The sequence below is a fragment of the Mastomys coucha genome, unplaced genomic scaffold, assembly GCF_008632895.1.
Source record: "Mastomys coucha isolate ucsf_1 unplaced genomic scaffold, UCSF_Mcou_1 pScaffold7, whole genome shotgun sequence".
Taxonomy (NCBI): domain Eukaryota; kingdom Metazoa; phylum Chordata; class Mammalia; order Rodentia; family Muridae; genus Mastomys; species Mastomys coucha.
Genome location: NW_022196913.1, coordinates 65,626,840 through 65,652,005, shown reverse-complemented (window position 1 = coordinate 65,652,005; position 25,166 = coordinate 65,626,840). Strand labels below are relative to the sequence as shown.

At 46.1% G+C, this 25,166-nt stretch overlaps 1 protein-coding gene across 4 annotated transcripts in view; it reads right to left on the bottom strand.

Annotated features, from left to right (window-relative positions):
* The window catches only part of Dapk1 (death associated protein kinase 1), a 164,993-nt gene that overhangs the window by 42,918 nt on the left and 96,909 nt on the right, over nt 1–25,166 (bottom strand). For 3 of the 4 annotated variants that reach the window (XM_031359276.1, XM_031359275.1, XM_031359274.1), the window contains 5 exons: nt 21,481–21,702; nt 2,387–2,525; nt 1,074–1,203; nt 857–905; nt 744–770 (listed from right to left, as the gene is read on the bottom strand). In XM_031359276.1, the coding sequence (XP_031215136.1) occupies nt 744–770; nt 857–905; nt 1,074–1,203; nt 2,387–2,525; nt 21,481–21,702 (567 nt within the window). Of the gene's footprint in view, nt 1–743; nt 771–856; nt 906–1,073; nt 1,204–2,386; nt 2,526–21,480; nt 21,703–25,166 lie in introns of those variants that run through there. The other variant, XM_031359277.1, reaches the window with a different exon arrangement.

The following is a 25,166-nucleotide window of genomic DNA, read 5'->3' as shown; positions in this document are numbered from 1 at the left end:
GGCAGTGAGGACTGATCAGTGGGCAACGGGATTAAGTAGATACCTGCAGCTCAGCAGCTAGCCAATGTAGCCAAATTGATGAAGAAACCCTAATCCATAAAGAAACCCTAGCTCAGAGCCGGCGAGGGGGCTCAGCGGTTAAGAGCACTGACTGCTCTTCCAGAGAGAACAAGGGTTCGATTCCCAGCAACCACATGGTGGTTCACAACCATCTGTAACTTCAGCTCAAGGAATCCAACCTCCTGAACTCCAAGGCACCCGGATAAATATGATCCACATATGTACATGCAAGCAAAAGACTCATACACATAAAATAAAATTTAAAAAAAAAGAAACCCTATCTCAAAAACATAAAAGTAAAAATGGAGTGTAAAGTGGTCAGTCATACCTATGCACCTACACTGACAAATACTAACATACTAATGAATGTACACACACTCACACTTGCACACACACATACCATCATGCGTGGTCATTTGAACCAAGAATAGTTTAAAATGAAACTCTTATGTTTTCTCAGCAATGGACAGATAAGATTTCTCACCACGATTATGCTACAATTACTGGCAATTCATTTTGATTGAAGAAAACCACACCTAATCAGCCTAAAATGGATATGTTTTGAGCATGCAGGATGACGATGTTTAATGGAGAGCATGCATAAGCTGAAGGAGCCAGCATGATCTATCTGGTCAGTCTCAGAGACGAGCAAAGAATACACGAATTGTAGACTTGATACTTACAGGATATAGGTTATTACCCCGATGCTCCTGCACACAAAAATAAAGACGAAGCCACGTTAGGGAAACAGTCAGATAAATCAGAAAGAAAACACCACCAAAGGCGTGCTCCTTACCACATGTCTGCCTCGAGGCCAAGGGGCTCATAGTTGACTATCTCTGGAGCTGAGAGAACATAAAGACTCGTTAGCTTGGAAAGCTGCAGGGCAACAGTTCAGCATCATGTAACAAACAGAAACAGGGACGGACAGGGAGTGGTCTTAGAGCCAAGGGAGATTCAGCCAGTGGACTGCGGATGAGACGTAAGGGAGCCCAAGGGCAGAGGAGATTTACCCACAAACTCTGGTGTCCCAAATATGTTTTTGAATTCATTTCCAAAGTCAATTTTATGGGCCAAGCCAAAGTCGATGATCTTGATCCGGGGTTTGGGCACATTTCTATCTAGAAGCATTATGTTTTCCGGCTTGAAGAGAGAGAATGAGAGAGAAAGAAAAGTAAAAGGTGACTGAAAGGCCCTTCACTCAAAAACAAACAAACAAACAAAAACCAAGCAACAAAACAACAACTAAGCAAACCAGCAAAGACCAGAGAGCAGGTAGATGAAAGAGCACTGGGGCTCGGGGTCTCTAGGAGGCAGGTCTGAGGCAAGAGTTTGAGGCTAGAAAGCACTCGGTAAAGAAGGGGAGGCAGGAAGCAAAGGCAGGTCTAAGATGACTGTTCTGCCAGGATGTCTAGGGTGACAGGAGCGCAGCCCATCTTGACAGCTTGCCTTTCCAGGAAGCATGGGCAAGATGAGGCTGCGTTTGTCATCTCCTACACTCTGGTGCTGGCAGGTGCCCAGCAGACGCTTACGTAGGGGGCATTGCCAGCTCCCTGGTCAGAAACAAGACATCAAGCAGACGGGCACTGGCAGAAATCCACCTTATGGTGTGAGCTGGTGAATACTGAGGGACACAGACATGGGTTTGACGGCTCTGCTATAGGAAAAAGACAGAGCACTTCCTCTGTAGCCTTGTTCTACCTCAGTGGCCTGCACCAGCCTGTGGCTCACCTCCTGACAATCGAACATTGCCATTTTCTGTTGTCCCTGTGCTGTCCTCCCTTCCCAAAAAGAGCATGCTCCATGACGGCTGGAAATGGGGCTTACACATCTTTAATCCCCCATACAGCCTTGCCTCTAGCCACATAAAGACCAAGCCAAGGTCACAGTTGGCTTTGTCTGGTTGTAAAAAGAAAAATCAGGCCCCAGGCTTGTAACAAACACAGAAACACTCAAGATACTTGCCACCCAAAGTCCACAACCACAAGAGAATGAAAGCTGTCCAGTCACCAGCCAAAAATGGCCCACTGTCCAAGAGCAAGCACTGCTTAAGAGCCTGGTTAGTAAGCCCCACCGACTCCTCACCAGGGATTCCTGGCTGTGACCACTGACCTTAAGCTTCTACACTACAAGACAGAGGTTGGTCACTCTAACTATAGGAAGACATTATATGCTAATGGTTCACATGAATAATTCCAATTGTTAAACCTCGTGAAGGAAGAATCTTTACTGAGGTGCCTCAGTTTCCCTTGCCCAACAAGCCAACAAGCCACAAAAGCCATGGCTGGCATACATTTCTATTTGGCTTCTGCTCACGCAGCGTTACCTTCAGGTCAAAGTGGGCGATCTGAAGGGAGTGTAGGTAGTAAACGCCGCTGAGAATCTGCTTGAGGAATTCCGTCGCTTCCTCTTCAGTCAGAGATTCCTTCTCAGCCAGGAAGTCAAACAGCTCACCCCCTGCAACACTGAGAGTCAGAAGCTAGGGTGAACAGGGGGATCCTTCTTCCCCGATTCATCATCTCCTAGGTGACAGACAACTTACAGACAAGATTTCAGGAAGATGTGCCCAAACCACTCCTGGCCCTTTCCCAACGCACTACATTCACAAATGAGGGGACAGAGCAAAAAAGAGGCTGTGGAGAGTTAAAAGGGAACTGGGAAATCTTGACATTCTCAAGAATGTGCTCATAATGAAGGTGTGCGCCTCTCTTCATCCTAGTTTTTTTTTTTAAGATTTATTTGTTTATTTTTATGTATGTGAGTACACTGTTGCTGTCTTCAGACCCACCAGAAGAGGGCATCAGATCCCATTACAGATGGTTGTGAGCCATCATGTGGTTGCTGGGAATTGAATTCAGGACCTCTGGAAAAGCAGTCACTGTTCTTAACCACTGAGCCATCTCTCCAGCCCCCTCTTCACCTTATTTTTGAGACATAACCTTGAGCCCAGGGCTCTTCATTTCGGCAAGACTGGCTGGTCAGCCATCCCCTGGGACCTGCCTATCCCTACCCCACAGCATGGGGGTTCCACAAGCCAGAGTCCACACACACTTCAGTCCTCATGCTTCCTCAGCAAACACTACCCACTGAGCAGTCTCTCCGGCTGATAGTGTCTCTTTATAACATTTCAATTACATTTCAGACTTAGAAGTTTTAACTCTCCGTGATAGGGAGCAACACCCCAGCTTTGTATAGCACTCACAGACTAACCCATCCTGTCTGTTAGACAGTAACCAGAAGGCTCCTAATCTGTATTCCAACTGACTTTAAATTGGTTTTTAACATGGTTTCATAAGGATTTTCTTGGGCTTAGTATTTGTTTATGAGCAAATATGTACACACTTATAAAAGCAATTTTTAAAACACATTTACTAATGAATTTAAGAAGTATCTTAGTTGCTATGAATGAACTTATACATGACTGCAAAGTACATGACTGGTGGAGGATTTAGTAAGTCTGTCCCCATTGCCAGACAGTAAGCATACTTAGGATAGCAGTCAGAACCCAGAGCTGTCGGTGACTCTTGAACATTCACTACCTCCAACAGAGTACCAGGCACACAGTAATGGCTCAAAACATTTTTATGCAGTGAAGAGAACAAATTCCTCTAAAACTCCACAGTGTTAACTAATGCTAAATCACAGGGAGCATTTAATAAGAGTTCTTGTAAGGTAATCTTTATCAAGTTCAACCATCCACAACATTACAATTAAGTGTGATTATACACATAACTGCTATATTCTTCTTTGTTCAGCAAGACGGCTCCATAAACATCATAGCTAGAGAATCTAAACCCATTCAGTGTAAGCATGCTAATGCTCTATCTCTTAAAGGAAAGCTTCTCGCCTAGCTCCTCAGCCTTCCATTGGAAGCTGGCTGCTTGAGCTCAGGCTCCACTGACCTCAGAGCTGGGGACACCTTGCTAATGCAAGATTCTAAGCCTTTCCAACATGCTGCATGAAGGTTTCCAAGAATTCAGACTGAAAACCTGAACACTTTTAACAAGCATTCCAAGCACAGAGAACCACTTCTTCAGGGGTTTATCCTATGGTCCTTCAGCAAGCCTCACTCATTCACTGGAGGGCTGGTGACAAGGTCTGGGACTCCAGAGGACAGCAAGAGCCAACAGAGAATGTGAACCTCATCAGTGAGGTTCCCGACTCTCCTTGCTGCTCTCCCAGCCCAGCTCTGGGAAATACATTCATGGCTCTGCAAGGGCCTTGACCACTGTCCTCCACTTCTCCCCAAGGAAATGTGATGCCTTTGGATTGTTGGATCAAAACAAGAGAAGGAATCTCTCACGTACAGGGAGGAGGGAAATATAGGGAAAACAAGAAACGGCAAAGGACCCCATGTGAAGGGACAGGCCAGCATTTCTGCTCCTCCAGCCTTTCTATGCTGTCTGGGTTCTTCTCTCCCTCCAGAGGCCATCCGCACTGAGCACATCCAGATTTAGAGCATCCAAGTTAGTTTAATATTTATTTATTTTATTCTGAGTATGGCTGTTTTACCTACATACATGCATGTATATATGTGCAGCACATGCATGTCTGATATCCATGTAGGCCAGAAGAGGGTGTATAATCTCCTGGAACTGGAGTTACAGACACTGAGTGGCCATGTGGGTACTGGGAACTGAACCCTGGTCCTCTAGAAGAGCAGCTAGTACTCTTAATCACTGAATCTGAATTTTCTCTCAGCTAGCCCTGCATTCTGAAGATAGCGCTTCTCTCTGGGCTTCACATTCCCATCAATTGGGAAGCCACAGAATAATTCCTTAAGGGCTTGGGGTTAAAGATGTTGGATGATTGTTAAATACTGCCCAAATCTGGGACAAAGCAGAGTCCTGAACAATAAAGGAAGAAGGCTGTGTGCCCACAGCACAGGACACAGGATGACCGGTAGGATCGGATCTGAAAGCTCTCTGCCCCTAAGCTTTCCAGGGAGAAGGAAAGAACATAGGAGCCAAAAGAATGGGGCCTTTCCCTGATGGATATGGTGTTGTTCCCCACTCCTCTCACTGTCTCAACTGGCACTGGTTATACTTCCACACATAACCACACCTTTTCCTGCCCACGAGAAGCACTGGCTGTGGTCTGGCTGCCCCTGTTGGTGTCTTGTCTTACTGGACCTACAGGGCTGGGTACAGCACACAGGTGGATGGGTTCTTATAGCCACTCTGCCAACCCTTCTCCCTGCCTGCCCCAGGTTGTCCCTGCTGCCCTAAGCTTTGGGCTCTGTCCTCTTCGGTGGTTGGTGCTCCCCAGCACCCGCTGCTAATCTTCTCTTTCTCTCCCCACCAGAAGTTCCATCCTCTGTGAGGAAGGATAATAAATATGGGTGAACCCAACTCAGATCCTGTGGGGTTGCTCAGCCTCCTGGAGACTCTGATTCTTTTCCTAGATAGAAAACAAGGGGCCAACCACACTTTTTACAGAGTTGTCCCAAGGATCCTGAGCACATCTAGGCGCTCTATGGTTAGCAAATACTTATGTCTTTATTCCTGCTTGGCTTCTAACTAAAACTCCCCCCACAGCGGCAGTCGAGTGCTGGAATATTTAACAATAGCTCTCTGGAGTTAGGGTGGGACAAAAGCTATTCTCAAGTGGCCATTGCAAGCCACCCACGCAGCACTGTGGGTTGGAAATGTATACACACATCAACCCCCCTATCACGTGGGTGGTTGGCTCTGGCACGATGTTGGCCACTGTTGTCTTCTAAAGATGGCTAGACAGGATCCTACATTTTGCCTTTCTGCATGCACATGGATCCTGCCATCTTCCCTTCCTTACTTGTAGAGTGCAGCCCTATGGCTAATTCAGCTACAAGGACAACTCAGAGGTGACTATGTGCCAAGTCTAGGGTAGTCCTCATAGGTAATGGGGACCATCCTACTAGAGTCCCTTCTGTAGGACAACATATGTGATTATCCACAAAACACATAGAGGTGCCACAGAGTGGGCTAAAGAGATGGCTCAGCAGTTAAGGGCTCTTCCAGAGGTCCTGAGTTCAATTCCCAGCAACCACATGGTGGCTCACAACCATCTGTAATGGGATTTGATGCCCTCTTCTGGTATGTGTGAAGACAGTGATGGAGTACTCTCATACATAAAATAAGTAAATCTTTAAAAAAAAAAGTAGAAAAAAATAAAAGAGAGAAAGAAAGAGAGACAGAGAGACAGGCAGAGAGAGAGACAGAGACAGAGACAGAGACAGAGACAGAGTCAGACTAAAGAGACCCAAGGAAAGATGATCTTGGAGCTGGAACATCTCACCCAGGGGAGAGCAAACACAGACATCAGAGATTGTCCATGGACACATTCCAGAACTCATGAGAAAACTTGAACAGCCATTTTAGACCAAGATAGCAGACATCCACAGGAGCCACTCATATTCCTGTCCATGAAGAACCTACTGTCACCCTACTCAGAGTAGCTCAGTGGACAGTCCACTGGCCTACCCCAACACCAAAACTCTTCTCTGGTACAGAATGCTCCTGAAATCAAGGTCATTCCTCTTTCCAGAAAGCTACCTAATCCAGCAGCTGATGAACTTGGGCCCTTGAAGCAGGCACTGTCACACTTCTTTAAAATTATACATGAAATACTGCACACTTTAGGCTGCATGGCCTATTTCAGAGGCTTAACTTGGCCAGCACAATGTCAATGTGAAAGGGAAAAAAGAGTAACATGTGAATGATTGTGTGTGGCTGTGTTCCAGTAAAACTTTATTTAAAAAAGCAGGTGGCAATCGGAGTTTAGCTGCTGGACAGTAATTTGCCAAACCTTGGTATAATGACCAAGTCATCACAGCACAACTTGGAATAGGTCTCCAGGGTGACTTCCTCCTCAGGCCAAACCCTGTTTGGGGGCTGATCCCGTTGACCTATTGGAGCTGAACTCAAGTCTACACAGCCGCTTGCCTTGTCCATCTGCATACCATTCCCTCCTCCTTCCCAAATCCAGTTCTTAAATGTAAATCTCACATTCCTACCCTCAGCCATTGCTCCCCAAGACCCCAACCTACACCCCACTAAGTTTGGGTGTCCAAACTTAGTCATTTTTCAAACTGATCAAAGGCGAATGACTTCAACAAAGAACTGGACATCCAATGCGCACTGTTTGCAGTGTGCTTGTCCCTCCTATCTCAGAAGGCAGCAAGTGACTGGACGTTTGTTTGTGCTCTTCTCAAACACTTCCATACACAGCTGACACTTCTACACACATGCTCAGAATCAGATCCTCCAAATAAGGCTAAGAAGGAGATCGGCACAGCTCTCAGAACCTGAACTTTTTGTTCCAGATTTCATATTTTGTTTAAGAAGGAAGATTGATGGAAGGGGTGAGGAATAATCTCCAGAGTAGATTTAGAGCAAGCCGAGCCTTCTTCATTAGGTCTTTGAGTCACAGAACTTTAAATTCCAGTGCTAACTAACACACACACACACACACACACACACACACACACACACACACACAAATTATGAAGCACAAGCTCACAGGCACTCTATGTCTCCACCAAGAGATGGGAACAGAAGTTCTTTCTCACCAGCAAGGATTCCTCACCTCCTGAAAGGATTCTTTACTGTACAGTTTTAAAAGCACTGAGGGCTTTTAAGCTACACAGTCAGTGGGTTGTAGGAAAATTCATTTTAAAATTCCTCCCAATTATTACTTTGCAAGATCCAAGTCTCTAAATTAAAAACACCTGAAAGTCCCTGACTCAAGTTAACAACTTCCCTGAATGTAACTGGATTCAACTCAGGATTAGCTCTGGTCAGCCTACAATGCTGAGGACGCACAACTGCTGGCTAATTACCAGACCTGGGCCTTTTCAAGGCAGCTGCTTGATTTCCTGAGGATGGGATGCATTCTGGTACCACAGATGAGATTAGGGGACATCAACAAATCCGGAAACACATACACTCTACTATGAACAGGCCGCAGGGCACACATAGGTCTGGGAGTGGCCTGCCAGGGAACTGAATGATCCTTAGCACAAAAATGCCCAGTGCCAACTGTGACTTCAGATGCAGGTGATTGGGCCCTAATTTTACTGTCTATAAATGAGGGGGCAAACAATTCAATTGTGCAGTTCTCTTAACCCATGATTAGGGACACATTTAAGTGCAATTTCCTTGCACCTGCTTGACTAGATAACAGAATCTGCATTGAACAGGGTCTTTAAAATGACCCTGGTGCACACTGACCACATGCTTGAGACAAAGACATTTCAGCCCTTGTTTGGCTCTGACATTTTAAGAATCTATGAACCTTCATGCATATACACTCATGTATACATGCATGTGAGCACAGGGAAGGTGCAGATCCCTTGAATCCAGGCCCCATTGTAGCCAAGAGTGTAGCAGAAGGTTATGTGTTCTGTGTCACCTCAGCCATGGACCCTAAAGCATCCTACACAAGCCTTTGCTCACTATCTCTTGATGTCCTAGAATACAGTGTCTCTATGAGGGCCCAAGAGATGGCTCATTGACAAAAATATCGCCACCAAGACTGAAGGCCTGCATTCAATCCCTGAAACCCACATGGTAGAAGAGAAGTAACTCCGGAGGGTCGTCCTCTGAACTATCCATGTGTGAGGGTATACACATACACACTTGCACACCCACATAAATAAGGAAATAAATAAATGAATTTGATTTTTAAAAAAGGAATCCCATCTTTTACCGTCCTGGAAGAGGAATGCGGGCAATGCGGAAAAATACTCATTTCCGGCAATCGTTCTCACGAATGAATGAAAAGGCAGAATGACGACCTTCTCTCAGCATTGAGACCAAGACACATGCCAGAAAAGCATCATGATTTAGCAGCGGCAGCCGCAGGCACCACCCATGTGGGTAAGCCAGACCATACCTGTGAGCTGCAAAGAGGATGGAGATTCTGTGCTATGTCCTAAGCCACAGTCTCAAGTCCCTCCAGCAAAGTCTCGCCAAGCCCTGACTGAGATGACCACACACTCAAGCTCAAGGCCAAGCAATCAAGTGTCGTCCATCTTATTTCTCTCTTCCTCTTTCAGCAAAAAACTACTTTCTCTCTACCCCAGGGCAGTCGAGCCTGAACACTGCTTTGAGTTCAAAGACAGGTTGGTACTAAGACGTCTTTGGAAGACAGGGAGACAGGGCATCAGGCCTACAGGCTGCTTGCTGTTCACACTGGGCAGCACATCACATCCTGCAGAGCGTCTCAGGGAGGTAGCTGTCACACCTCCAACGGATTGGCATAAACCAGAGCCCTTCCTCCCCCACCTCAGAACACTTACTCATTTTCTGATTCTCTGCTTGCATTTCCATCTCTACAAGGGATCAGGAGAAAGGACATGGGGTGGGGGGGGGGTGGTAGGGGGGAGGGGAAGGAATGGATGAGAGTTGACATGAAAATATTCCAAACAGATGAAGTAAGAATTTGTTTAAAGCTCCCAGAGATAATGATGGAGCCCGTCAGTTCAGCTGGGAACAGGCAAAAACTGCAAGAACAATTCACAGTTCTGCAGACAATGGCCTGATATACCTGAGATTCGAGGGGCCTCGGGGGGTTACTGTGATGTGAGGGGAACCTCAGGTTTCTAGTTACAGCCATGAGGAGCTTTGGACTTGGGGTTTCCCAGGTTCATTCTCAGTCAAGGTGGGGAAGAGGCAGGTGATGTCATGAGCAAATTCAGATGAGAATGTCATGAGCAAAGTCAGATGAGAAAAAAGGAGAGACGGGTAAGCTAGAAAGGAAGCCTGGGGTCCAAGTGATCTCTAGCTGCTCGGCTAGCAGGGGAGAGTATACACTTATTACTCAAAGCATGAGGCTGAGCCACCCTATCCATCAAACCCAAAGACCACTATAGGTGGTCTTCCCAATATAGTGAAAGTTGGTTTCACTATATTGGGAGTGTGACTCAGTATTAGGAATTGAAGTGCTCTAGGCTCTGGGTCTGTTTCTCCAGCACAGAAGAAGGGAGGAAGGAAGGAGAGAAGAGAGGAGGAAAATACACACATGGGGCAATAAAGACTCCGCTCTTAAGAAAGTTAGATGCGGAAATTCATACTACAGTTGGCCTTCAGAAAGTGGAAAATTTTGACTAGCAGGGTAGTCACACAAAAAGCCTACTAGGAAACACGTCCCTCAGGATACCACATCTCAGAGTACAGTGGTTATGTCACTATGTGTGGACTGTAGGTGTGTAGAGGGAGACTCTCCTAGCCCTCAGACTATCTATATGGTCCCTTGGTACTCTACAGCATTCCCTGGGGTGTGAACAAATATATATTCACCAGCTATGGTGCAGGTGACATGCCAAAGTGACATTCCACTCAAGTTCAACCTGGTGAACCAATAAGTCTATTGGGCTTGTTTACAGGAACATCGGTGACTAGGAGAGACCATATCACCACACATTCCTCACCTTGTCATGGCAATAACATCATGAATGCTGCATCATGGAGTCTTACTTCTGGTTAACTTCCCACCTCTTACACACTCCAGCACCTCCCAGGATCAGTAGAGCTGGGATTGGGGAGAGGGTAAAGGCTGCACTCCCATGTGAGGGACCCCAGGATGGCAGTGGGGTCATGCTGCTGAGAGAAAGAGGCCATATCACATTATAGCATGATACCCTGTCTTGATCCTGGAAATAAAGTCATCTAGCAGAGACACACCCTCATCCACTCAGCCTGGTGACCTAAATCAATGGCCATAGTCAAAGTACTGAAGAATGTCCAAAATCAGCACTGCTGTGGAGGAGGTGATAAGAGAGAAAGAGCTAAGAGACAAGATCCCCCGGGCACTTGGGCCGTGTAGATTGCTTGAACTAAATACTCATTCCAGGGGAAATGAAAAACCCAACAGCCAGAAAGCCCTGAAGCATATGCCAAGGCTCTTTTTACTTTAATGGCTTCAACCCAAGCTTTGGAAACCCACAGAAAGAATTAGGCCAATCGAAAGTGGGGCAAACCGAGAAGCTGGGGCAGCCAGACCTCTCTTCAGCTTGGGTAATTATATTTGGTATTAGAATGAAAGGCCAGTGGGACATAAACCAAGCTAAGACAGCCATAGATAGTGGATGATTCCAAACCCAATTTATCTTGTCTAGCTGGAAACAAGGGGAAGTGATTATCCAGGGGCTGTGTGACTTCAGCTCCTCCTTCCCCACCCGGATGAACTCTCCACTGAAGCAGCTAAAACGACAGCTGCTGATTGCTGCTAATGACCTGGAAATCCAGTCTGGAAAACCTGCCAGAGAGAACACAGCAAATGCAAAGGGTTGTGCTGTCCCTGAGACACACATGTCTCCACATGAGCCGAGCTCCTTACATGCACACGGGAGATCCTCCCCTTACTCTGAGGATGTATTTTAAGAGGAAGATGAAAAGGTGGGGGAAGAGAAAGATTTTTAGAACTGAAATTCACTTGTGGGTATGGAAGCTTCCCATCACTTCCTCCTTGTTACCCGTTCTCGTGCTAAGGAGCCCAGCCACTGGGAGTTAATAATGGGAATCAAGGGCAGGGCAGGAAAGGAATTAGGGACCCTGGAGAGTAGATCTGAAGTGAGGAGAACCTTTAGCTGACCACCTAAGTTGAAAGGAAAGAGAAGAAGTAGCCTTGTTCTGCTAGAAGATGGAGCTGAGAGTAAAGAGCCACCCCCATGAGAGCTGCTCAAAGATGGAGATGAGATCAGCATGTCCCTTTCAGCAACATAGTCCAGGGGCATGAAAGAAGGACTCCATCTTAAGCAAGTAGTTACTTGATCCTCTGCCATCTTGATTTCTTTCTATGAGCATTAATTGTGCATATGCTCCACAGTGAGCAGGATTACACTACAGCATGACTATGGCAAGTTCAGCTACCCACATCCCAGCGACATAAATCTAGCATCACATTAAGCTTTCACCTCCTACATTCCCATCCATTGACCATCTTTCTAGTCAGACTGTCCCAACCTTCACACGTTCAGTAGGAATACAACAACGCATGGTCCATTGTTGGTTAACTGCCTATTCCCTTTAAAGAAGATTACATTAAGCATGGTAGGCCACAGGGCATTGGGCTGCAATGCTGCAGACATTCCTTCATCTCCTCGCCCCCAATGCCCACCCTAGACAGGGTCCTCACTGTTGTGTTCCTAAGGACCAGAGAGCCTTCTCCCTGCTAGCCTCTTGAACTGACCAGGACTTGGGCCACTTTTATTAGGCACCGTGCTAGCCTGCACATCTCCTGAATGTTTGGTGTATCAGAACAAACAAAATCCTAGCACTGTCCCAGAGAACACACATATACTCTAGTAAATGCTATAGTTAATACAATAACTATGAAGAGATAAAACAAAACTATGAAAGCTGTGGAATAGTAGATGGGAAGCCAAAAAGAGCCAGGGAAGCCATGGGCTAGCAAGGAGACCAGAAGCTCACATTAGATCATTTGAAGTTTGAGGAAATCCGTTTGGATGTAATGTTGATGAGGATGCTTGCGGTTCTCTGAGAGACCTAGTGAATCATCTTGGGATCAGACGTACACTAGGGGTCCATGGTTAAGTGTCTTGAACTGCATACACATTAAAGCACTGTGTGACACATTTTAGTCAGCCTGAATAGAAGCCCTTCCGCTTACCACGGAGGAGCAGAGGATACAGTAAACTCATCTGAAGATGGAAGGAGGCTCGACCAAGAAGAAAACGGGTACAGGTTACTTCCTGCCTTCATCAGCATAACCTCATTGTAACCATTCTGTGTGTGGATGTGGATGGCTCTCATCTCTTCAAGGGACTGACAGAGAGATCCAAGGGGTAGAGGAGACAGATGTGCTGACTGTCCACCAGGTGCATCTCCCTGGCGATGAGACTCTAAACCAGCCCAAGCCCAAACTTCTCTTCTCCACTCTCCCTGTCTCCACCTCCCCAATCCAACCGTGTTTTCAATGAAGTAGAAAACAGGGAAAAGGAAAAGAAGACAGATCTCCAAAAGGTATGCCTTCCTTTGGAATTTTCTGATGGGTCCACTGCTTTTGAAAGGAAGGTTTTTACTCATTTAGGGATAAGCGAACATTTCTTCAGTAGAAGGACTTCATTGGGAGACAGGGTCCCAGGAACTGTGGGGTTCCATCATTCACCTCAGTCTTACGGGATCAGAAAATCAGCAGAACTACCTTACAACCCACTTTGTCAGATCTTTCTTCCTTCCCTAGTTAGCTGGCCTTTCCCAGGTTCCCAAGCACCTCCCCCGGCCCCTTTGCCATCTAATGGTAAGAAAAACACCTTGCCATTAGTGACTATAGCACATTGTTTCCTGACACTTTTTTTTTCCTTGAAGCATAAAGTTGACAACCCTTGGTAAAGAGTCTCACAATGGTCTATGTGCCACCTGCTTCCTGATAGGACTCAGGTTGACTCAAACCCTAATGCTCAGGAATACGCCACACACCACCCTCTAAGAAAGCCCATGGCAAGTATTTGTTTGTCACTGCCTTAAGTAAAAAAAAATCATCAATTCATAATGAAAAGACTGCTGGGTCAGCTCCTGGTTTTGAAGTCAAAGCCCTGCCTTTTCATCCCTCTATGTTGCCCACGCTCTATTAAGGCCTCACATAAGCCTGTGAGGCCAAGCTTAGTCTTGAATAGTACGACACATAAAGTAGGACATTGTCTTGTCGTCAAAAGAACTTGTTGACAGGACACACATGTGCACATGCAAGTGTGACAGCAGAGCCCCACATCACCACCTCATCATTGTCCACCTTCCCACAGTTCAGGGAAGTTGGAAAAGGGGCAGGAGAAAGAGGTAGAAAGGCCAGAAGCCCTCATCGTCCTGCTGGCTTTTCAGAGTCCTCTTTGAAATCTGCTGAGGTAGATGTGGTTTGCAGGCACTAGAATTCGGGAAGCAGCACCTGAGAAAGGAAGTCCCTGCTTCTAAGGGCAGAGGTGCCTCACGAGCTCATGAAGGATGAGGTATGTGGATGTTGAAGGCTTAGAAAATGCACATAAAGTAATCTCCCCAGGAAGCTACTGTGAGGTTTCCAATCTTCCCAACCCCGGATCTGGACTGACGGGGCTCAGCATTCCCGATCTGGATGTGGTGCTGTCCTAACTGACACAGATTACATGAGTGTGAACCAGGCAGGGCCTACGACAGCTGACACAAATGAGGTGGTATAGATTCCATAAAGCGTTTCTGTTTCCTCTGTCTCTCTTATTTAACGCAGTGTGCAACAATCTACCCAACTGCAACCATCTTAAAAGAATCCAATGTTATACCCTTCATTTCTGATGAAATATGTTCAACTTGAATTTTTCCATCAAGCTCTTTTAGACACTATTACCTAGAGAGGGGCAGGACCTGTTAGTTCAATCCTCTAGCGTTGCAAATCTGACAGTATAGTAGCATTCTTGGCATCTCATGGTGGCTGTCCTTAGGAAATGCTCAGCCTGGAAATGCTACTGGTGCTGCCCCGTAGGACAAGCACACAGTAATTATGGCTGTGCTATGGCTCTACTTCTCCTCATCGGCATCACAGAAACAGCCACACTATTTAAAAAATACATTTAAAAGATATCCAATGAAGATCATCAGGGAAATCTACAACCAGTTAAACTGCAGAGAACACCTAATCATGGGGCCCCCAGTCCCACTATATCTGTAATACAAACCCTGCATCTAAACCTCGGGAAACACTGGGGAAGAGGAGTTGGAAAGACGGTAGGAGCCAGAGGACCAGGAAGGAGATCCACCATAAGACAATGTCTTCTACATATGGCAAGGAGATACACACATGAAATCTTAACAATGTGGCCACCTAAGCAAGACCTACACAGTGACATCACCAGTTGAGATCCCAAGTAGCAGAGCAATTTCACAAGTCCCCACGCCTAAATGAAGAGCTACAGGAAATAAATGGCCACTGAGAGAGGAAGAATGGTCTTCTCCAGGGATGAGCTTCCTAATAGTAACCTATTAACTCAACAGCAAGTGGTCAACCCTAACGTGTATGCATACAAGTAACACTAAATGCACCCAGCAGGTTGTGTATGTATGTATACATATATACGTGTGTGTGTGTGTGTGTGTGTGTGTGTGTGTGTGTGTGTGTATGGAAGAGTTCATGATGTTGAGAGGGAGGGGGTATGGGGGTAGTTGCTGGGAGTAAAAAGTATGTAAATACAGTACCCATATATGAAATTCTCAAAAAACTAAAAATAAATGTAAAGGTGTTTTTTTTAAATAACCAAGATAGTCAAGAAGAGGTGAGATAAACATTATTTTAGAAATAAAATATTAGGAGAAAGAGCAATGCATTTATGTTTCTAGAACATTTACTTTCTATAAAATGTTTTACGGATAATTCTGGGAAAAAAAAAATGTTGCTGACCTGTTGTAGACCCTGGTTCATAAAGCAATGGTCCCAAGGTCCTGAGGTATTCATGCTCCCTTATGCAGTACCAACTGTGGGTGTACTGTCTCTAGCTTCCTGTGACTCAAATACCACCCAAGAATTCTGGGTGTATGGGAGCCTGAATATGGCTGAAAGTGTGAGCTAAGCCTGGATCCCCAACCTGTAGCCCTCAACCCTCAGGGAGAGGGGAGCACACTGTGAAGAAATGTGAAGCCTCAAGAGCAGCCCCATATAAGGGCAGCCCATGACTAGGACAGAAACTCTACAGGGCTTGCTATAGTCCCAGCCTTGACATGTGCAGCTTCCAAGAGAATCTCAACAGGACAAGAGAGAACCGAGCCCTGTGATGAGGCAGTGTGAAGAGGGCATGGGCACCATGCAGGGGGCAGACCCTGTGGACCCTGGACAGGGGACAGTTACTTGTACCCCAAGTTCCCCAAGCCTTAGAGATAATAACTTCCTTGCTTATAAGCAGAGGGTCCCCATAATCAAGGTCAACAGCTCATGCAGAGCCCACACTGCTCCAGATAACACAATAGGAGACAATGCAGAGAGCCTTCAAACCACACATCCAAGAGCTGAGACACACATGGCCATCCACGAACCAAGCCATCCACACAGTGAGTAAAAACACCGATTAATCACGTAAGGAACAGTTTCCAACTGGCCTGGCAAGAATAAAGAACGCTTGAGAAACACACACATACACACACACACACACATACACAGGGCTTTAGTTCTCAAGAGCACACCTGAGTGGAAAGCGGTCCACTGTATGTGATCTGATCTGTTGTGAAAGCATAAGGCTGCCAGCAAATGCTCTTGAATTCTCTGCTCTTGCCTAATAAGAGACTTCTGAGGGGTGGGGTGCCAGAAGAGCTCTTGAAATTGCCTTCCAGCACAAAAGCAAAGGTTCAAAAAGTCATAAGAGTTCAATCTCTGGGAGAAACAAGCAAGTGTGCCAGCAAGAGAGATCATCAAGAAATCTCAGTGCTCCTCTGTGTTGCAGGCACCAGGGAGAAGGGGGAGGGGGGGTGCCTGAGAAATGGGCTCCTATATCCCTCTTGTTCAGTTTCCCCTCCTGTTTACCACTTTGCCTAGAAGCATCACTTTTTTTTTAAAGATTTATTTTATTTTATGTGTAGAGTACACTATAGCTGTACAGATGGCCGTGAGCCATCATGTGTGTGGGAATTGAACTCAGGACCTCTTCTGGCTCCCGCTCACTCCAGCCTGCTCGCACTCCGGCCCCACTCCCTCCAGCTTAATACACTGTAGCTGTCTTTGTCAGATCTCATCTTGGGTAGTTGTGAAACACCATGTGATTGCTGGGATCCGAACCCAGGACTTTCAGAAGAGCAGTCAGTGCTCTTATCCACTGAGCCATCTCACCAGCCCTAGAAGCATCACTTTTAAAACATTTTACTCATAACTGGACTTTGTCTCTTGAAACACTCTCCCAGTTCCTGGTGAGCCAGACAAGTGTCTGCACCACACCAGTGCATGATGGTGCAGAAATGATTGCACCTCTGGGTTTGGCTAAGGAATAAGGAGGCAATGATCTTTTAGAAGTTATCCAATCATGCAATTTGTCTGCCAGGAGCAACTTTAGCCAGAACCTCCCACCCCAGCCAAACTCAAGAAGCCAAAAAAGAACTTCTGTTTAACAGGGAATGAGTTTTAGTCTGTCAAAAAGAATTGTCTGAAGATCAGGCACAGTAGTGTGCATGCAGTGAATATCACAGTACAGTTTGTGTTAATGTGGTTAGAATCCTATATTGGGTGGTTGGTTTGTTTGTTTGTTTTTATGACGATTATGGAAAGCAATAGAAGAAGATACCCATCCCAAACTCTGACCTCACACATATGCTTTCATCCACATATGTGCTCCCATACACATAGAAACAAATGCACACATGCATACTATGTACATACATAAAAGTTTTAAAATATAATAAACTATAACCACATTTAAATTTTAAAAAGCATTGTTTTCATGACTTGCACTTGGAATAGAATCACACAAACACACACACACACACACACACACACACACACACACACCGGAGAGGCTTAACACAATTTACTACTTGTCTAGAGGTCATGATTCCAAAATCAACACTTGTCTCTACTGCTCCCTTGGTTTGAAGGAGTTCTGAGCACTCCTTGGCTGTGATCCATCTCTCCAATGTTCTTTCTATCTGCCTGCATCTTCCCTGCATCTCAGTCTGCCCAGGGTCTTCTGATAATGTCACCAACCATACTGGGTGAGTGCCCTGCTCTACCCAGTCTGACCATGAATGGACTAAGCCCACTGAAAATCACCCTTTGTCCCAGTAAAGTCACATTCTGAGAAACTATTAAGAGTTTCAATATATATTGGATATGGAGGCATAACCCAACCACTAACATCTCCTCAAAAGATGGGGCCCAGACTTGACACAACCTCTGCATAAGAACATGTTGAAAGCAACAGTGCTTTGCTAGGGACACGGCTCAGTGGCCCAATGCTTGCACAGAGCATTCATGAAGCCCTGCTCTGGATCCCTAACATAACACAAAGCAAACCTGGGATCCCCCTTGAGAACTGTAAGTCATTCTCTCTACATAGCACTTCAAACCTAGCCCAGGAGAGATGAAGCCCTGTATCAAGGATTGTTAATTACTTATTAATTTTTGGGGTTTTTTTGTTTTGTTTTGTTTTTATTTGGGGACAGGGTTTCTGTGTAGCCCTGGCTGTCCTGGAACTCACTATGTAAATCAGGAATGGCTTCAAACTCACTGAGATCCACCTACCTTTCTGCCTCCAAAGTGCTGGCATTAAAAGGTGTGTACCACCACCGACCAGCTAATTAATTAATCTTTGAGCCCCTAACAATGAAACTCTAAAAAAGGGTGGAAAACCCTGTCTTATGTAAGCCTTTCCGGGGACTCTAATGAATGTTATTACTCGGGAACTAATGTTTCCATACACTGTCCAAAGTTTTAAACTGTTTCCTAGTGCTAACTCTGTGCCGTGTCTTTCAGGGGAATCTGGACCCCTCTAGAGCTTTCTATTTCCACACTTACCTACGGTGCCTTCCTCTGTGTCAGTGGTTCCTTGATGCCACTGCTCACATGAAATGTTCTCAAACTGGGGTGTCTATAAGGCTTTCACATATTGTTTATTCCTCTTATGAATATTATAAATTGACCATACTGTCCACATTAAAAAAAAAAAAAAACAAACTAGATTAGACTTAAGAAAAAAAAGAAAGCTTGAAAGATCTGGCCAATCTGGATCTTAAACTCCAATGACAAACACCTTTGGTGTGCTACAGACCAATGTGCAATGCTATGAGCCAGTGTGCCCATCCAACTGACACCACTGCACTTGGAGACAGCATCTGTGTTTGCACATGGATGGGAAATGTCTACCAGAACCCCATGTGGTCCATGTGGTGCTAGCAGCTGGTGGATGAGCCTGAAAGGAGGGATGATTAATGAAGGAAATGAGGTCACTAGAGGGTACCTCCAAGGGTACTAGAATACCAGCACCTCCTAACTCTCTATCTACTTCCTGGCCACCAAGGAAGGAACAGATAAACACCAATGCATGCTCACTACTATGATGTTCTGCCTACCCAGGGCTCCACCTGACAAAGCCAAGCAACCACGGACTGACACTCTGAACTATGAGTCAAAATAAAACCTTCTTTCCTTTCACATTGACTGTCTTGGGCATTTTGTCACAGCCACAGAAAGTAAAGTCACATGGCCAACACTAAGTTCTCTAAGTTGGCTTCCCCACTCGCCAGGTAACCAAGTGAGTTACAGAATGATTCAAGCACGCGCCAAAGTTTCATAGTGGCTTCACTGTGCAATGAGGTGGGTGGGCAAGAACAGAGACATTAGAGATCTTTGCCTCGGCGTGACTCCATTACAGAATAATGGTGTGTGGAGGATGTGAAGTCGTGATTGCAGGATGTAGCCTATGCCTCCTTCACACTTACTCTGTACTGAGCTGCTACGGTAGGTAGCTCTACCGTGAACAGACTGTTCTACCATAAAGCAAGTGGCAAGAGGGAAATTTACTGGCTTAAAGTTACGTTTCAGGGTTGCAAAGTACACAAGGGCAGAGCCCAGCCTAGAGTCTGACCACTGTGCTTTGAACACACAAACAAACAAACAAACAAACAAAAATAGTATCTACACTGGGGTGATTAGAGATATCTTCTCAGATCCCTGCAGGGTAGCTCCAGAAATGTCTCTTATTCGAGGGGAGGTTGGTAATTTTGCTCTTGCTGGCCCGTCACTGATTGAATGAAGCCCACCCACCCTATGGAGAGCATTTTAACCAAATGTCTGAACAACCTTACAGCTCGGTCAGTGACACATATCGGGACCACCAAAGCTACACATACACTTGAGGTGAAGCGGTTAAGAACATCAGGCCACTGGAATCTATGAAGATGCTCCTGACCCCATGATGAGCGAACCGTCCTTATAAACCCTTCCCCACTCCCAGCCTCCTCGGGCTGCTGCTCTGGCTGACCTTTCTCAAGCTGTCCTCAAGGTCACCATACCATTAGCAACATAAAGCTGCACGCTGTCAGCCACCAAACCACACACATGCCATTAAGAACACCAACACTGCCAGCGTTGGTGCTGGCAGGGCCACTGAAGCTACCTACCGCTGGGGAGGCTGGAAAGTGAAACTTACCAACCCTGGCAGTCGCTGGTGGGATTTCCACATTCCCCAGCAACCCCACTCCTGAGTGCTTACCCAGGGGATGGAGAGATGCATGTTCACATGAGTCTGGGAGTGCTGGGAACTGCTTCACTCATGACTATGATATACTAGAGGCAGCCCAAATGCCCGCTGGGTAATGGAAGAATAAACACTCGACCATCCGGGTTGTAGAGTGCTACTAGGCTGTTTTCTAAGGAATAAGGTGTGTGTGAATCTCACACTGAGTTAGGGGAGCAGGTCTCAGGGTTTACACACACATTTCACCATTCTGTTGGCATGCTTGAGGGTTAGGATGTGGAGATGCCCGTGGGATGCTGGAGTCTGTAGTGTGTGGAGAGGGGTGTGGGGCTGTCCTGAGTCATGGTCTGGGAGTCACTTGACTATGCCTGCTAACTTTACCATAGTTGTGCAAGCCTTCCTCCAGAATCATTTACAACAGGACAGGAATTCCAAAAGAACCAAAAGGTTAAAGGAGTTGTATGCCATCTAATTTATGTACAAAGAAAGGGAGCTGTCAAACAGTGGGCAGGCACACCAGAACTTAGAAAGCTCCCAGGAATTGAATGGGACTTGTGACCACTGAGGACCACCAGGGATCCACTGTCAGGGCATGTCGTCCAGCTTTCCCCAAGCGGACATCCAAAATGCCTACGGAGAGACTCTCTGAAACCTTTCCTCTCTCTTGCAAGAACGGGCTGCTGCCCTTGGTCGCCGTGGGTCCCCACACAGCACAGGCAGGCAGGGATCCAGGAAAGGGAGGGGCAGGGGGTAGAAACCAGAGACGGCTTAGAACAATGCTTGTCAATCAGCTGCCCACCACGGCACCAGATGGGCAAGATGGAAAAGCAGCAGCATGCTTAAGGAGTCCTGTAATCACGTCTCGGCGCTCAACTGCAACTTGGTCCTTCCTGTAATTATCGCTGACAGTTCCACAGTTAAAAGCAGGGTGTGTGTGAGAGATTAAGAGGAAGGAAGAAGGAGAAATGAAAGGAAGGAGGATGGAAAGCAAGGGGAAAAAGACAAGGAAGACCGTGGGGTACACGCATGAAGCTTACAGAAAAGCCCTTAAGTAATGTGCTTATGGCAAAACAAAGGTGAACTTCAGAGAGGGGGTGAGCCCCAAGATTCAGGGACCCTCTGCATATCAAGTCCCTTAGTTACTGGAAGCTGCATCTTCCAGGCAACTAAGGCTAAGGCAGACAGCTCAGGCTTCTCTCAAGAATGGCCCAGCTGGGCTAACGACAGCCCGCGCAGCCCCATGCCCTCCTCAGTCTCTCCTGGACACCACAGGGAACACTCACAGCTCCAGGATCAGAATGACGTCTGTCTTGTTCTCATAGACCTCATGCAGGGTGATGACATTTGGGTGCCGGATCTCCTTCAGGATGCTGACCTCCCGCTCGATGTCCTCCCGGCTCACACCCCGCCGGCTGGACTTGGTCCTCCTTTTCTTGATGAACTTGGCTGCATACTGAAGACCGGTACTTTTCTCACGACATTTCTTCACGACTGCGAACTGTCCACTGGCAGAGAAAAATGGAACAGCATTTAAGGTTCACTGAAGACAGGATCTGGGCAACAACATGGGGACACACAGACTGATTAGGGAAGTTCAAAAGTTTGACAGTTAACAAGGGAGGTGGGCATACTTCTTACTGTGCATGTTGCAGCTTTATTGAGCACATCCCCTCTGAACAATGCCATAAAAAATAAAATTCTCTTCCTCTCTTTCTTTCTTTCTTTCTTTCTTCCTTCCTTCCTTTCTTTCTTTCTACTCTATTTCTTCCTTTCTTTCCTTTGACATATTTGATTGAATGGATAGCTAGCCATTGTTGTCTATAACCCCCCTCCCCCAATTTCAGGCACTCACATATGGCCTGTTTCAACAAACTCGTTCATGTCTAGAGCAAGGAAAAGGAGGAGAGGCGGAAAGCAGAATATTGGTAGAGAGCACACAGGAGTCTGCCCTCAGAGACACACTCGTAGCATCAGTGTTAAATGCCACAGAACTCAGAAGAACAAGGTGCATAGTCCTCGAAACCAAAAGGTGGAGGAGCAATTTCTTTACACCGTTCACCCTCCTCCCAGTCGAAATCCCTTTCCAGGGATCTCTGTGTTTCAGGGTTGCACGGGATCATGTGCTCTAGACTGAGCCAATCAGTGCACTGTATCTTCTAGCTCCAATGGCAGACACAAGACCCACGTAAAACCTTCCAGACAGCGGGAGACAGTCTTTATGAGGGTCTTTTCATGGATGTTGAACTATATAACTCCAAAGTGGCTGTCAGCCATGTGGGAGCATTAGAGATCAGCTTGTGGTTTAAGTAAAACCACTGCAAAGGTCTGCCTGTAGGGAAAAGGAAACCAGGTCGGTGGGACGCTCTATGAGTGGCTGAGTTAACATTAGCCTGAAACTATAGAAGTGGACTTTTCAGTCCTTAAGCCTTCTGATTAAAGACAGCTTGATCTGGGCTGTCTTTTTCCTGTAGATAGAAGCATCTTCAGTGCCACAGAACATGCAACCAGGTCTCCTCACACATGAAAGAGATCAGAAAGGAAGTTAGCAAGACGGCACGTGATTAGATAACAGTGAGACTATGGTATGAGATGGCAGTTCCCTCGGAGGTACTGAGATACAGGAAACACATCTGGATCAATCCCCACCCTCTCCCTTCTTCTCTATTGACAAAGGAGGGGTCCAAAGACCCCTCAAGCTCTCTACATTTCTGAGCACCTGCTGAAGAATAGCTGTACATGAAAACAAAACGAGGAAACCCAAATGAAAGCTAATATTTTGATATTAAGAGGGGACACTTCACCACATACACATTTGCTTTAGCAGCAGAAGCCACTGAAGAAAACACACACACACACATACATACCACACACACATACACTCACACACACTCTCTCTCACACACACATACTCATGCACACACTCTCCACACACACACTCACATACACATAAACTATACACATACACACATGCACTCACACACACACATACTCACATACCTTGCATAAACATATACTACACATACATCCACATACACTCACACATACATATATATACACAAACACATTCACATATACCAACACACTTACATATACATGCACACATACACAAACATACCTTGCATACACATACATATACATACACTCACAGATACATACATATATACACAAACACATTCACACATACATACACATACCACACATACACACACATACATATATATACATATACACACATACACATATACTTATTTATACATACATATACATATAGATACATATACACACATACCACACATACATACTCACATATACACATACTACATACATATACACACTCACAGACACACACATACACACACACTCACACAGAATCAAGGATTATTTTTGTAGCAACATTTTTTGCATGATGAGTTAATTCCCATTTCTCCCCCTTGCAGCAGAACACTGGAAAGCCAGGATTGGCTGCTGTGAACTTGCTGGCTTCAAACCAAGACAGGATGTGACTACCTCAGTCACTCCACAGTTTTCCTGGGAATCCCACACTGGGTTCTGTTGCACGGCGGAGGGTAACAGAGAGGAGAGTCCATGACCTGCATAAGCAGCGTCTACAACCTGCATGAGGAATTTCCACAATTTGCATGAGGAGCAGGTTTACATCAGCTTAAGAGTACAGAGAAGAAGTGCCAAGTACCCCTCACTTCACAACGACAGCATCAGGACCCACCAAGCACACTCAAGAGGACGCAGGATGGAGAGGCCCAGCTGGGACAACCAACGACTATCCCAGAGCCCCCAGAGGCTGTGCTGTGTGTGCCTCATACATGGGCACAGCAACATGGCTCCTGGATCCTGCCAGGATCCAGGAACACTCTCTGTTGACTCATGAAAAACTTCCTGCAGAAGAGCCTCACATCCAAATGGAAAGTTAGACTCAGGCACTCTCCTGAATGTGGCTGCACTTTTCAATGTCCCAAGGTTAGTTAATGTCCAGGCAGGGTTAACCCTAAGGCCTATGATAAGTCAGGCCAGCAGCCAGTGTGTGGTCCAGTTAGAGCCCAAGGGCACGAGAGTGTGGGGACACGCCCAGAGGCACCATGGGCAGAATGTCCAGGACTCATACCTTCAAGGATGGCAGCACCTGACAATGAGGGACTAAGATCCGGTGGTTAGGAAAGGCTGTATCCTCCATGGACACAGGGCTCATGAAGGTTCTGGAGAAACACCCACACCCATGCCAACATCATTCCTCTGAAAACACCCCTCCTTATTTTTCTCTTTGTCCCTTGGCAATGACTTCATCTTCCCATATCTGCTGAAGTCCTGATTAGGGCGCACACCTTGTGTAGGACTTTTCATTTTCTGAGTGCTTTTTTTTTTTCTCCCCACTTGCCAAGGCTGTGATTTTTCTGAGGACTAAAAGCTCCAGGCTTGATGCACAGCACTGGTGTACAAGTCTGCCATCCTGAGCAGCAGAGTGTTAAAAGGAGTACACTGTGTTATAATAGGCCAATGGAACTATGTAGCAAACCCAGAACACCTGCAAGTTATCAACATGGACTTACTTCAAATTCCGAGTGGTGATAACATCAAGATCACACTATCTTGAAGCATTTGTTGAAGTAGAGGGATATGTGGATCTGCTTTCCACTGCTATGACAAAATACCTGACATATCTTATCAAGAAAAAAGGTTCGTCTCATAATTTCAGCTGGCCCAGGCCATTATCAGCCAGCCTCATTGAACTAAAGCTTGCTGTGGGGCAGTAAATCATGGCAGGAGCACATATCAGACCAAAACCTCTTACCTCAGGGCCAGAAGGAGAGCAGGTGAGAAGGAAGCCAGACTCTCATAGCCACATTCAAGAACATGCACCTGTGATGGTTAGAGCATGCACCCTGTGATGGTTAGAGCATGCACCCTGTGGTGGTTAGAGCATGCACCCTGTGGTGGTTAGAGCATGCACCCTGTG